General features: G+C 36.5%; 1 protein-coding gene and 1 non-coding gene across 10 annotated transcripts in view; both read right to left on the reverse strand.

Annotated features, from left to right (window-relative positions):
* CEP350 (centrosomal protein 350) overlaps nucleotides 1-13911 on the reverse strand; it is a 147280-nt gene that overhangs the window by 117658 nt on the left and 15711 nt on the right. For 5 of the 9 annotated variants that reach the window (XR_014052384.1, XM_081485851.1, XM_081485849.1 and 2 more), the window contains exons 2-5: nucleotides 8229-8314; nucleotides 7150-7196; nucleotides 3487-3601; nucleotides 2511-2670 (exon numbers count right to left, since the gene is read on the reverse strand). Coding sequence is in view for 7 of the 9 variants with exons in the window: in XM_081485851.1 (XP_081341977.1) it covers nucleotides 2511-2670; nucleotides 3487-3601; nucleotides 7150-7196; nucleotides 8229-8301 (395 nt within the window). In the remaining 2 variants the exon portion in view is untranslated. Of the gene's footprint in view, nucleotides 1-2510; nucleotides 2671-3240; nucleotides 3408-3486; nucleotides 3602-7149; nucleotides 7197-8228; nucleotides 8315-13911 lie in introns of all 9 variants that reach the window. The other 4 variants (XM_081485854.1, XM_081485853.1, XM_081485852.1 and 1 more) reach the window with 2 other exon arrangements.
* TRNAC-ACA (transfer RNA cysteine (anticodon ACA)) lies at nucleotides 6269-6340 on the reverse strand. The gene has a single exon. It is a non-coding gene; the product is annotated as a tRNA-Cys (tRNA).

Genomic DNA, 13911 nt, shown 5'->3' on the forward strand with positions numbered 1-13911 from the left:
TAGATAGATCAAAACAAATGAACTTTTTTTTAAAAAAAAGTAATTTCACACAGTCTTTCACTCACTCATTTATTAACTATCTACTATGAATAAGGATGTTCACTACACAATTCTTTCAACTTTTCTATAAATATGAAAATTATCATAATAAAATGCTGAAAAAATATCTATAGAATACTTAGTTAAATGATAAGCATTAAGATAATGGTTTGGGAATGAGACAGATTTGTAGTTTTACATAAAGTAATGTAATGGGTACACATGAAATCAAAATATAATGCAGCGTGAAAATGCTCCAACAGAGGAAGCACAGGTGGTACTAAGTCATTTCACTCGTGTCCAACTCCTTATGACCCTATGGACTACAGCCCGCCAGGCTCCTGTGTCCATAGGATTCTCCAGGCAAGAATACTGAAGTGTGTTGCCATGCCCTCCTCCAGGGGATCTTCCTGACCCAGGGATCGAACCTAAGTCTCTTCTGTCCCCTGCATTAGCAAGCAGGCTCTTTACCACTAGTACCACCTAGGAAGCACAGAGCTGAATAAGCTAGGGAATGAAATGGGGTAGAAACAGATATAGCAGTGTTTCATACAGAAGGTGATAAAAGGTGAGTTTTAGATGATGAATGAAGCTGGCCTGGCCAGGTGAAGGGTGTTCTATTCACAGCTATCCTATGTGTATTTGTTTCTTTTCTTAAAAGATACATAATTTACACAATTTTAAATGTGAGGTAGTATTATTTGCAGAAAGAATATTAGCATAGAAATAGTAATTTAGTCTCAATTCTGATAGTGATTATGTTTCTAGGCATCTCATTATTCTTTTAAAGTTTCCCTTTCTCCTTTTTCTAAACTATGCACTTGTACCCAGATTAAGTCCCTGGCCTTTTCTCTATTTTTTTCACTTTTATCACTTCAATGCTACCGACAACTCCCATATTTATATTCGCAGCACTGACTTTTCCACACACATTCCTACCCAAACATCCAACTGCCTACTAAATATTTTCACCTAGATATTTCAAAATTGCATCAAATGGAACACACTGAAAATCAAACCCATAATTTACCTCTGCATGCTTGCGTGCTAAGTTGCTTCAGTGTCCAACTCTTTGTGACCCTATGGACTGGAGCCCATCAGGCTCCTCTGTCCATGGGATTCCCCAGGCAAAAATACTAGAGTGGGTTGCCATGCCCTCCTCCAGAGGATCTTCCCGACCCACGGAACAAACCCACGTCACCTGCAGCTCCTGCATTACAGGCAGATTCTTTACCGCTGAGCTGCCGGGGATGCATAATTCACCTTCATCACCCAAATTTTTTATCTCAAATGTAAGATGTGAGAGTTGGACCATAAAGAAGGTTGAGTGCTAAAGAACTGATGCTTTTGAACTGTGGTGCTGGAGACTACTCTTTTGCGAGTCCCTTGGACAACAACGAGATCAAACAAGTCAATCCTAAAGGAAATCAACCCTGAATATTCATTGGAAGGACTGATGCTGAATGCCACCTGATGTGAAGAACCAACTCATTGGAAAAGATCCTGATGCTGGGAAAGATTGAGGGCAAGAGGAGAATGGGGCAACAGAGGATGAGACTGTTGGAAGGCATCACTGAATCAATGGACATGAGCTTGAGCAAACTTGGGGAGATAGTGAAGGACAGGGAAGCCTGGCATGATGCAGTTGATGACATCGCAAAGAGTCAGACATGACTTAGCAACTGAACAATAGCAAGCATAAAAACTAAGTATTTCCAAGCATCATCGTTAAACTCCTTAATTTACTGATTGACACTTTAAAATACTAAAAAATGATTATAAATGGAACAAGGAACTATAATAAGTTTCAGTGTCTATTACTTAATACTATTTGCTATCCTTACAGCAAGAACATATTTCAATCAGTAGTTAAAATGTCCCTCAAATACAAAACTCTTTAACTTTATCTGTTGAATATCCTAAATTAGGTAACAAAAATGCAAAGCATTTTATACTATTCATATATTAAAATTCATTCATCAATCTTGAACATCTAACTAAATTGTTGAAAGGAGCCACTGGCAACACAGTCAAACAATAAACCAACTCACGTTCTCAGAAGAAAGAAATTTTAGGTAACTGATTAATGCTATCCCTCCTCCAACTCAAAAAAGAGAAGAAAACTACACTATGTGAAGACCACTGTGTAGAACACCCAATCTGAGATATAAGGGAGAAGAAAGCCATACTTCCAGAAACTGAATAATTTGTTTTTAGGAAACATATTACAATGGAGTGGTCTAGAGCAAATATTACTACTTCTCCCCAAATATTCAATCTGTAAAAGAACAGAAAATTAGCATTTCATAATATAAAAGATTTTGCTTTATTTCCTTTTTGGAAAATGGAAAAGGTGATAATACTAGATTCAGAGTGTGATGAAAAACTGAGAAAATAAACTATAATATTAGTACAAATACTACAGGTTAACTCTATAGGTAATTGAAAAAAAAAAAGAAACCCACACTAACCTGTAAGAAACCAAAGGGTCACGAAACTCCACACGATTAATTTTTTTTACATTACTCTCCAGGGTGGTAGCTCTGAGAGGACTACGAGATTTCTCTTTTCGTGATTTAGAAAATTTGGAGGCTGGAGCATTAACCCAAGAATCATCCAGGTATCTACCATCTGAAGAAAAAGGAAATCTATGATATAAAATACAGCTGTCTCTGAACGTCGCTATCATTTAAGAAAATAACTTAGGTATCTTATTGTTTCTGGACTCTCAAGCTGGATATCATGCAAGTAGATCAAAAAAATTCAGGTTATATTATTACAATAACTCAACCTATAGAGAAAGACTGCATTCTAAGCAAACAATGCAAAGTAAAATTCTAAATAAAAAAATTCCTTTTTGTCAAAGGCTCTCACTTCAAAAACAATGCATCAGATAAAACCCAACAGACTCACAGATTAATAAAAAAGAATCCCAGTTTCAGTTAATCTGCAGGTTTATTCCACTAATTATGCAACCACAAAATTAAATGTATGAAAGGTAACCAAAGAAAATATTGACAATGTCCACTTATGATAGTATTTGTAAGACAAATATTCTAAGTTTGATCATAAATCCCAACCAAAAACACAAAAGTCTTAAGTCAACTAAATTTAAACTGAAATACCTGTGAATTTTTTAAAAAGCACATATATAACCCTAAAGGCTCAAAATCAAATTCTCACTAACAAATGAAGACTCACTGCCAAAGGTGATGCTGTGGTGCTAAGTCCCTGATCAAACGATGGTGAAAATGTCGTCTACAGTCACTGAATACGAGGCTGCTTCGTAACTACTCAGCACCAAAGGAAAAAACTAAATGCTGATGAAGCATCTAGTCTCTGACAAAAGAACAAGGAAATACATGGGACTATATGGAGAAATTAAACCGAAACACCAAAAATTCATATTTAATATATTTGTATCTTTGGAAGTCACCTCATACATACCTTTTCTACTAATTTTTCTGGTAGCACTTGCAGAAGATTTCTTGGTATCCATGACAGAATCAAAGACAGCTGTACTCGTAGGGGTTACTTCCAATTTGTTTTCAATGTGTCTCAGCTAAAGTTTAAACACCATCAAAACAAATAGGTTAATTCTATTATAAACCAGCTACCATCAATTTGATTACTTAAATTATATTGTCCAACAACTTTCTCCAAAGGAGAAAAAACTTAGGAATGCTTTATTTTAACTGAAAACAATAGTTTTTCTATTATTTACTACTTAAGCAATTGGCCAATGCTGCCCAAATTTGGACACAAAAATCAAAATGTCTATAGAATACCAGGAGTTTTCTATTTGACCTGTTGACGTATTTTTTTAATTGTTGAGTTTTTTAAAAGCAGTAAATTTTCTGACATTGTATGTTACATATCATTAAGCTACATACTTTGTGCATTTCTACATATTTTATGTGTTTTACATGCAAAAATGAGGAAAGAACAATTCTTCTAGACTAAAATTTAGGATTATTTAAATAGCCACAACTTTTTATCATTTTATATCTACAAAATAAGTTTCACAATAAGGACAAAGTTAATAAGATAAAATTCAGGTTTCCAAGCACTACAGTTCAGTTGACTTCTGATACAACCATCAATGATTTTAAAAAGTATTTTCTCCTAAATGCTTACAGGAGAAAACTTGAAGAAAACAGAAAAATGTAGAAAAAAAAATTAATCAAAATTCCAAAATTCCACCACAAAGAGATAAAAACTTTGTGCAAAATTCTGATTAATCTTCTTTCAGATTTTTGCAGTGCAATGGAATTGGAATAATCACAAAATTGGAATAATCTTTTATATATTAATAGTTCTGTATCAGACTGTCCCCCCATTTATCTTACGAACCATTGATCACCCCTAAAAATTGTTTTTAAAAACCCAATAATTTTTTTTAAAAAACAACTATTAACAATCCATCTCTACGTTAGTTTAGCTCTAAATTTAATTGGGGATAAAAACTATTCTTACATTATAAATGTACAATGCTCACAGAGAATATATGCTGATTGCTACATTCATGGACCCAAAATCTGACTCTGCATTATGACCAAATCTAGGTTATAGTACCTTTTCCAGATTGACTTTTAAATCAGTTCACAAGATTATAGGACAGAAAGTATCAAATTTACACAGTTAAGAAATAGATGATTTGAATTCTGGTAGAATACAAAACAAATAAATAAGACAAATATATAAATATATACACACATACATATATAAGGTTGGTGCAAACAATTACAGTTCAGACTGTGACTTTTTTTTAATAATTTTATTTATTTATTTTTGTCTGTTCTGGGTCTTCATTGCTATGTGGGCTTGGTCTCTAGTTGCAGAGACTGGGGGCTACTCTCAGGTTGTGGTTGGTGGGCTTCTCATTTCAGTGGCTTCTCTTGTTGGGAAGCACAGGCTCTAGGGCATAAGGGCTTCAGTAGTCGTGGTTTCCAGGCTCTCAGCTGTTGTACTCTGCAGCATGTGGAATCCTTGTGTATCAGGGATCAAACCTGTGTCTCCTGCATTGGCAAGTGAATTCTTTACCACCAACCCAACAGGGCAGCCCTCAGACTGCGAATTTTAAATCATTATAACTAGGCTCAAACACATCTTTATTAATTTCTGTAGCATAAAAATTTGTGCTTCAGGGTTCGACAAACTCTTAAGAAGCATTTTCTGCATCCTGCTGGCTGTGGAAGCATTTTCCCTGCAAAAAGTTGTTGGGATACTTGAAGAAGTAGTAGGTGGTTGGCAAGAGGTCAGGTAAATATCTGGATGAGGCAAAACGTTGTAGCCCAATTCGTTCAACTTTTGAAGTGCTGGTTGTGCGACATGCAGCTGAGCGCTGTCATGGAGAAAAATTAGGCCCTTTCTGTTAACCAATATGGGCTTCAGGTGTTGCAACTTGGGGTGCATCTCATTGATTTTCTGAGCATACTTCTCAGAGGTAGCAGTTTCATCGGGATTCAGAGAGCTGCAGTAGATGAGACAGGCAGCAGACCACCACACAGAGACAAGGACCTTTTACTGGTGCAAGTCTGGCTTAGGGTGGTGCTTTGGAGCTGCTTCTCAGTGCAACCACTCAGCTGGTTGTCGCTAGTTGTCATATAAAATCTACTTTTCATCGCATGGCACAATCCGATTGAGAAATGGTTCACTGCTGTTGTATAGAATAAGAGAAGACATTTCAAAATGATGATTTTTTTTATTCTAGTCAGCTCACGAGGCACCCACTTACAGAGCCTTTTCACCTTTCCAATTTGCTTCAAATGCTGCACAACTGTAGAATGGTCAACACTGAGCTCTTCAGCAACTTCTCGCACAGTTATATAAGGATCAATTTGATGATGGCTCTCAATTAGTCGTGTTAATTTCTGATGGCCAGCCACTATGCTCTTTTATCTTCAAACTTTTCTTCTCCTTTTCAGAACTTCTTGAACTACCACTACACTGTACGTTTGTTAGCAGTTCTTGGTCCAAAATTCTTGGTCCAAAAGCATTGTTGTTGTCAGTTGTCTCTGTTGCTTCAAATGACCCATTTTGAATTCGAATAAGAAAATCACTCACATTTGCTTTTTGTCTAACATCATTTCCATAGTCTAAGTGAAGTCGCTCAGTTGTGTCCGACTCCCTGCGACCCCATGGACTGTAGCCTACCATGCTCCTCCATCCATGGGATTTTCCAGGCAAGAATACTGGAGTGGGTTGCCATTTCCTTCTCCAGAGGATCTTCCCAACCCAGGGATCGAACCCGGGTCTCCTGCATTGTAGGCAGACGCTTTACCGTCTGAGCCACCAGGGAAGCCTTCCATAGTCTAAAATAAATATAAAATAAGCAGCAAGTAATATAAGTCATTAGCAAAAAAAAAAACATAAAGCAAAAAATGTGCATTAAAATGATGTATAACATAACCACATTTAGAATGTATTCCAATATCAAATGGCAAATTTCAATAATGCAAAAACCACAATTACTTTTGAACCAACCTAATATATATCAGAAAAGCAATTTGCCTAGAGAGCAAATGAAAAAGAAAAGGAAAAGGTCTCTCTTTAAAGAGCTATGTATCACTTGACAAATCTGGATTCCTAAACTCCAGACAAGACTGGACAGAATATAAATGAGAACGGTGGCCCACAGTCATCCTTCTTCAGCAGTGCTAAGAGAAAACAGTCTGTTACTGCCACAAAAAACCAGCAGGTGACTCACAGTCCACTCAAGGAAAAGCTGTCCCTTTCATTTCCACTCTATGGGCTTCCTACACAGACACAGTCCTACCTTCTCTAATAAACGCTACGTTTTAAATCTTCATCTCAGCATACCAACTGAGTAAATTTATTAAAGCAGAATAAATAACACAAAATAGTTTAATATTTTATATGCCATAGCGTTAATGTTTCTGATGCTTAAAGTAATGTCCTTAATTACTGCTTTACTATCTAATAGTTGTCACTAATGTTCATTTTGTAACATAGTATATAACTTTTCATATTGAAAAGTTTAACTATTTTCTCATTAAAAAAGCTCTACAGAAAAGAATTTTAATCTACTCAATCATAAACAGAAAGTTTTAAACTAGAAGGAAATAAATGGAACCGATAATTACTTACAGCAGCCTTGGTCTGAGAAAGTGCATCCCATGGTGCGGTTATATCTGCTGGGCAACATTAATATTTACTGAATTAGGATCTCTGAAGTGGACCTTGAAATCTGCATTTTAATAAGCTCCCAAATGCACTCAAAAGTTTGAGAACCTCTTTACTAGGCAGAACTATTCTCCAGCAAGTGCTTTATTACATTGAGCCAAAACATGATTCTTCTCCCATCCTGTAAAGCCTAGCTTCCCAATCCACGGTTTACAGCTGCATAAAGCACTGATCCCCCTAGGACACTGATCCCATAGGACAACTAGACTAACACCCCCACCCCCATCTACATCTCCAACAATAAGCAGTATCCTCAGTTTATCCCAATGAGCTGAACAAATACACAGTTAAGTACCATACTGCATTTCATATTATGATATGAAAAGATCAGAAAACTACTCCAGACTTCAACCTACTAGTAGAAACAAAGGTAACATCTATTCATTCTTTCAGACAATACCCTTTCAAAGAGTGTATATTCAAAGAGTCTATATATTTCCCCTGACTCAGCCTTCTCTAGGATAAATATTTTCATCTCCTCTAAATGCTCCTCATGTGACATGATTTCCAGGTCCCTCACAAACCCAATTATCTTGCTCCAGATGTACTCATTTGTCAAAGTCCCTCAATAAAAATCAAGTCCTAAATTAAAGTTACCCCCATGCATCACTAAAAACAAGAAGTTCAATGAAACTGCAATTTTTTTATCTGTACGCTACAGGTCTATAACTATATTGGGAGCTATATAGTATCATTTATTGACATTAAGTCAGAATTTATTGTAAGATATTATATATAACTAATTTTACATATTCTGATTCTTTTTTAAAAAGAATGTATTGCTTTACAAGGCAGTTTACTATTGGGTGCCTCTGAAGGTAAAGTACATCGTATATTTAAAATGAAACTGAATTTTAAAAAGCATTTATCCATTTGTTATCAATCAAAGCATATGGGTATTTTCATTTACTGAATAGTCCAAAATCTTAGGCACAGGACCTAAACAAAGCATTAAGTTCAGTTTAAAAAAAAACAAATCATACCTTGAATAGTATCCGTGCTTTGAGAGTTCCTTGGATTTGGTAAAGGCACCTCTTTTGATTTGCTGCTCCTCATCCTGCCAATTTACCTGCAATCACATCATCAGCATTCACTGAAAATCAACATTATAATATCAGTGAAGAAAATGCCCTATTCTTGCCTTCTGTGAAAGTCAAAAAGAATTCTGTCATCTCTAAAAGTTATCTTTATATTCTCTAAAGAGTTTCTGATAATTTAATAACTTTATTTTTGCCTGGAAAACTAAACCATTAAAAATTATATGATAATCACCTCACACAAACTAGGATAGCTATTATCAAACCAACCAACAAACAAAAGTGTTAATGAAGATGTGAAGAAACTGTAACTCTTGTGCACTGTTCGTTGGAATGTAAAATGGTACAGCAGCTATGGAAAACAGCTCAGTAGTCCCTCAAAAATTGAAAGGAAAACTATCATAAGGTCCAGCACAGAAGAATTGAAAGCAGGGTCTTGAAGAGATATTTGTTTACAGCACTGCTCGCAACAGTCAAAAGATGAAAGCAACCAAAGTGTCCATAAACAAATGAAAAAATAAGTAAAATGTAGTGTATACATATAACATTATTATTCAGTCTCAAAGAGGTGGGATATTTTGACATATGCTACAATAAATGAACTTTGAGAACATTATGCTAAGTGAAATAAGCCAGTTACAAAGACAAGTACTATATGATTCCACTTATATGAGATACCTGCTGCTGCTGCTAAGTCGCTTCAGTCGCATCCAACTCTGTGCAACCCCAGAGATGGCAGCCCACCAGGCTCCCCCGTCCCTGGGATTATCCAGGCAAGAACACTGGAGTGGGTTGCCATTTCCTTCTCCAATGTATGAAACTGAAAAGTGACAGTGAAGTCACTCAGTCGTGTCCAACTCTTAGCGACCCCATGGACTGCAGCCCACCAGGCCCCTCTGTCCATGGGATTCTCCAGGCAAGGGTACTGGAGTGGGTTGCCATTGCCTTCTCCTATGAGATACCTAGAATAGTCCAAATCATAGGAACGGAAAGTAAAATAGCGGCTGTCAGGGGCTGGGGGAAGGGGGAAATAGGAAACTATTGTCTAAATGGTATAGAGTTTCATTTTTGCAAGGTAAAAAGAGTTCTAGAGATGGATGGTTACTATGACTGCATAACATTATTAGTGTATTTAGTACCACTAAACTGAATCCTGGAAAATGGTTAATATGGTAAATTTTATGTTACATGTATCTCACCACAAAAAACAAATTTAAAAGGGGAAAAAATTATATAATGACTCAAAGAGAAAAATCATTATCTACTTATGCTAACTAAACAGCTTTATGACAAAATTTTGTTGTAAAAGTCACATAAAAACACAGTTTGGAAAATGTAGAAGGGGAAAACTCATTCCTGCTCTCCAAATCTTAACACAATCATTAAGATCCCTTCTGTTCTTTTTACTTTTTTTTAACTGTAAATCACTATAATTTCAATTTTGTGTCCTATTTAAATGCTAGACATTTGAAGTGGTTTTAGAATACATCCACAAATTCTTTGATACTCCTTTCTTCAAGAAGTGGAGCTTAATTTTCCTCTCATTGGATGTAGGCTGGACTTAGTGGTTCACTTTTAACAAATCAAATGTGGTAGAAATGATGTGTGACTTTCAACACTAAGTCACAAAAGGCACTGCCTGTTCTCTCTCAAGGATCCAGGTACCATGTCATAAGGACAGTCAAGCAACCCTATGAAGAGATCCATGTGGCATAAAAAACGTAGGGTTCCTGCCTACAGCCATATGAATGAGCTATCCTAGAAGTAACCCAACAAGAGATTATCAGTACAATAATATGACTCATTTTCTCTATTATAAATGACACTGTAATGAAAATATCCATGTATATGAATGTTTGCTCATTTGGATTTTTCAATAAGAACAGGATCTACAAAGTATGCAAAAACTGAACTAAAGAACATATAGAACATGCTGCTTTAGAGATCCAATGTTGAACTGTTTTCCAATTTACAATAATATGAGCTGATCAGTTTCATTAATATATTTTAATATTAACTATGCTTTTTACTTTTGCTAATTATTAAGGAATATTAATTATATTCCTCTTAGGGAAGAAAATGGTCTTTTTTTAAACTTTTTATTTTGTATTGGGGTATAGCTGATTAACAATGTTGTGATAGTTTAGGTAAACAGCGAAGGGACTCAGCCATACATATGCATGTATCCATTCTCCCCCAAACAGCCCTCCCATCCAGGCTGCCACATAGCACTGAGCAGAGTTCTGTACAGTAGGTCCTTATTGGTTATCCATTTAAAATAAAGCAGTGTGTACGTGTCCATCTGAACTTCCCAGGTCGTGCTAGTAAAGAATCCGTCTGCCAATGTAGGAGACATGAGAGACACAGGTTTGATCCCTAGGACAGGAAGATCCCTGGAGGAGGGCACGGCAACACACTCTGGTGTTCTTGCCTAGAGAATCCCATGAACAGAGGAGCCTTGCAGGCAAAGAGTCAGACACACAACTGAAGCAACTAAGCACACATACACGTACATGTCCATCCAAACTACCTATCTATCTCTTCTTTCCCCCATCATTCCCCTGGGCAACCATAAGTTTGTTCTCTAAATCTGTGAGTCTGTTTCTGTTTTGTAAGTAAGTTCATTTGTACCAGAAAATGGTTTCTTTAATTTGAACTTAGTAGATTGCTTGAAGGACTAAACACTCTGCCATAGATCTTAATTTTAGTTCTTCATTTGTGAACTATCTTTTCTTGTCCTTTGCCCACTAACCTAACAGGATATTAAAGTTTTTCTTATTGATTTGCTGAGTTCTTACATTATAAATAGTATATTAAAACTTGGTCATATTTGATAAAAATAATTTTCTTCGATGTCTGTAAAGGCAGTTCAATATCATAATTATTAAACTCTAATTTACATAAAAAGGGAAAAGCCTACCTACTAAGTCCAAACATGAAAAGCTAAAGGTATAATTAATTTTTAAGAAAGTTACTTTTACCTATAATAAACAATCCTGATCTATAAATTTCTTAGGAAAAAACTTCAAAAATGTTCCAAAAATAAAAATCTTCTAAAAATAAAATTTTCAGCGATTATACAATATGATTCTAAGAAAAGTCAATCTAGGTTTCTAAAAATAGAATAATAAAAATTTAAAAAGTAATAAATATGTCAATAGTTAAAATGAGAGCTACCAACACAGTTAGAAAAATAAACTCACTTCACTGTCCTTCTCATAAAGATACTTCTGGTCTAGTGAAGTGTCAAATGATAACTAAACAAACATGCTGCTGCTAAGTCGCTTCAGTCGTGTCCAACTCTGTGCAACCCCATAGACGGCAGCCCACCAGGCTCCCCCATCCATGGGATTCTCCAGGCAAGAGTACTGGAGTGGGTTGCCATTGCCTTCTCCAAAACAAACATGAACTATTCTATATTACTAAATAATCTGTCAATACTAGACAAAAGTTTTCTTTGAGCAGACCTCACTTTAAAATAAATGCTAAAATATATAATAATGATCAATTTTCTAATGGGAAGCAGAAACAGATTAAATAATCAAAACCTGCATATACATTCAAAATTTCTATGCTTAAGAGCTAACGCCAATAAAACTGAGACAGTGGAGATCAGCAAAAAGAAAAGAATCTGCTTCAGGGACATCCCTGGTGGTCCAGTGGTTAAGAATCAGCCTTCCAAGGCAGGGGATACAGGTTCGATCCCCGGTCAGGAAACTAAGATCCCACATGCTGCAGAGCAATTAAGCCTGTGCACCGCAACTAGAGATGCCCCCACGCTCTAGGGCCCATGCTCTACAAATAGAGAAGCCTCTGCACACAGCAACTGGAGAAAGTCTGTGCATCACAACAAAGAGTGCAGCCAAGAAAAAAAAAATCTATCTGCTTCAAAATAACAGCCCTATTAATAATCATCTTCAAAAGCAAATGACTAAATATAAAGAGTGTGACATTTATACAGAATTTCATCCTGTAAATATGTTATAGTATATTCACCACCTAACAATAAGAATGAACTAATCACAACTACATACAACCAGATAGTTGAGCATCACAAACGTATAAAGTGAAGAATGCCAGAAACTAGTGTACATGCTGTATACATTTTATAAAACATCAAACAGGCAAAATTAATCTACTCTTTTAGAACTGAGGATGGTCATTATGTATGCTTTCTTTTTTGTTTTTCCTTATGTATGCTTTTGGGAGGAGGGTGACAAGAATTGGAGCAAGGAAGGGCTTGAGGTACTAATAATACTGTTTACTGATTTGGCAAAATCAAATATACAAAAAAGATCTTCATGACCAAGATAATCATGATGGTGTGACGACTCACCTAGAGCCAGACATCCTCAAATGTGAAGTTAAGTGGGCCTTAGGAAGCATCACTATGAACAAAGCTAGTGGAGGTGATGGAATTCCAGCTGAGCTCTTTCAAATCCTAAAAGATGATGCTGTGAAAGTGCTGCACTCAATATGCCAGCAAATCTGGAAAGCTCAGCAGTGGCTACAGGACTGGAAAAGGTCAGTTTTCATTCCAATCCCTAAGAAAGGCAATGGCAAAGAATGCTCAAACTACCACATAATTGCACTCATCTCACACGCTAGCAAAGTAATGCTCAAAATTCTCCAAGCCAGGCTTCATCAATATGTGAATCGTGAACTTCCAGATGTTCAAGCTGGTTTTAGGAAAGGCAGAGGAATCAGAGATCAAATTGCCAACATCTGCTGGATCATCCAAAAAGCAAGAGAGTTCCAGAAAAATATCTATTTCTGCTTTATTGACTATGCCAAAGCCTTTGACTGTGTGGATCACAATAAACTGTGGAAAATTTATTGAAATTTTCTGAAAGAGATGGGAATACTAGACCCCTGACCTGCCTCTTGAGAATACTGTATGCAGGTCAGGAAGCTACAGTTAGAACTGGACATGGAACAACAGACTGGTTCCAAATAGGAAAAGGAGTACGTCAACGCTGTATATTGTCACCCTGCTTATTTAACTTATATGCAGAATACATCAGGAGAAACACTGGGGTGGAGGAAGCACAAGCTGGAATCAAGACTGCCGGGAGAAATATCAATAACCTCAGATATGCAGATGACACCACCCTTATGGCAGAAAGTGAAGAAGAACTAAAGAGCCTCTTGATGAAAGTGAAAGAAGAGAGTGAAAAAGTTGGCTTAAAGCTCAACATTCAGAAAACTAAGATCATGGCATCCAGTCCCATCACTTCATGGCAAATAGATGGGAAACAATGGGAACAGTGGCAGACTTTATTTTGGGGGGCTCCAAAATCACTGCAGATGGTGACTGCAGCCATGAAATTAAAAGACGCTTACTCCTTGGAAGGAAAGTTACGACCAACCTAGATAGCATATTAAAAAGCAGAGACATTACTTTGTCAACAAAGGTCCGTCTAGTGTAGGCTATGGTCTTTCCAGTGGTCATGTACGGATGTGAGAGTTGGACTATAAAGAGGGCTGAGCGCAGAAGAATTGATGCTTTTGAACTGTGGTGTTGGAGGAGACTCTTGAGAGTCCCTTGGACTGCAAGGAGATCCAACCAGTCCATCCTAAGGGAAATCGGTCCTGGGTGTTCATTGGAAGGACTGATATTGAAGCTGAA

This window comes from Giraffa tippelskirchi, chromosome 5 (genome assembly GCF_054371585.1).
Source record: "Giraffa tippelskirchi isolate mGirTip1 chromosome 5, T2T-mGirTip1v1.2.pri, whole genome shotgun sequence".
Classification (NCBI taxonomy): Eukaryota; Metazoa; Chordata; class Mammalia; order Artiodactyla; family Giraffidae; genus Giraffa; species Giraffa tippelskirchi.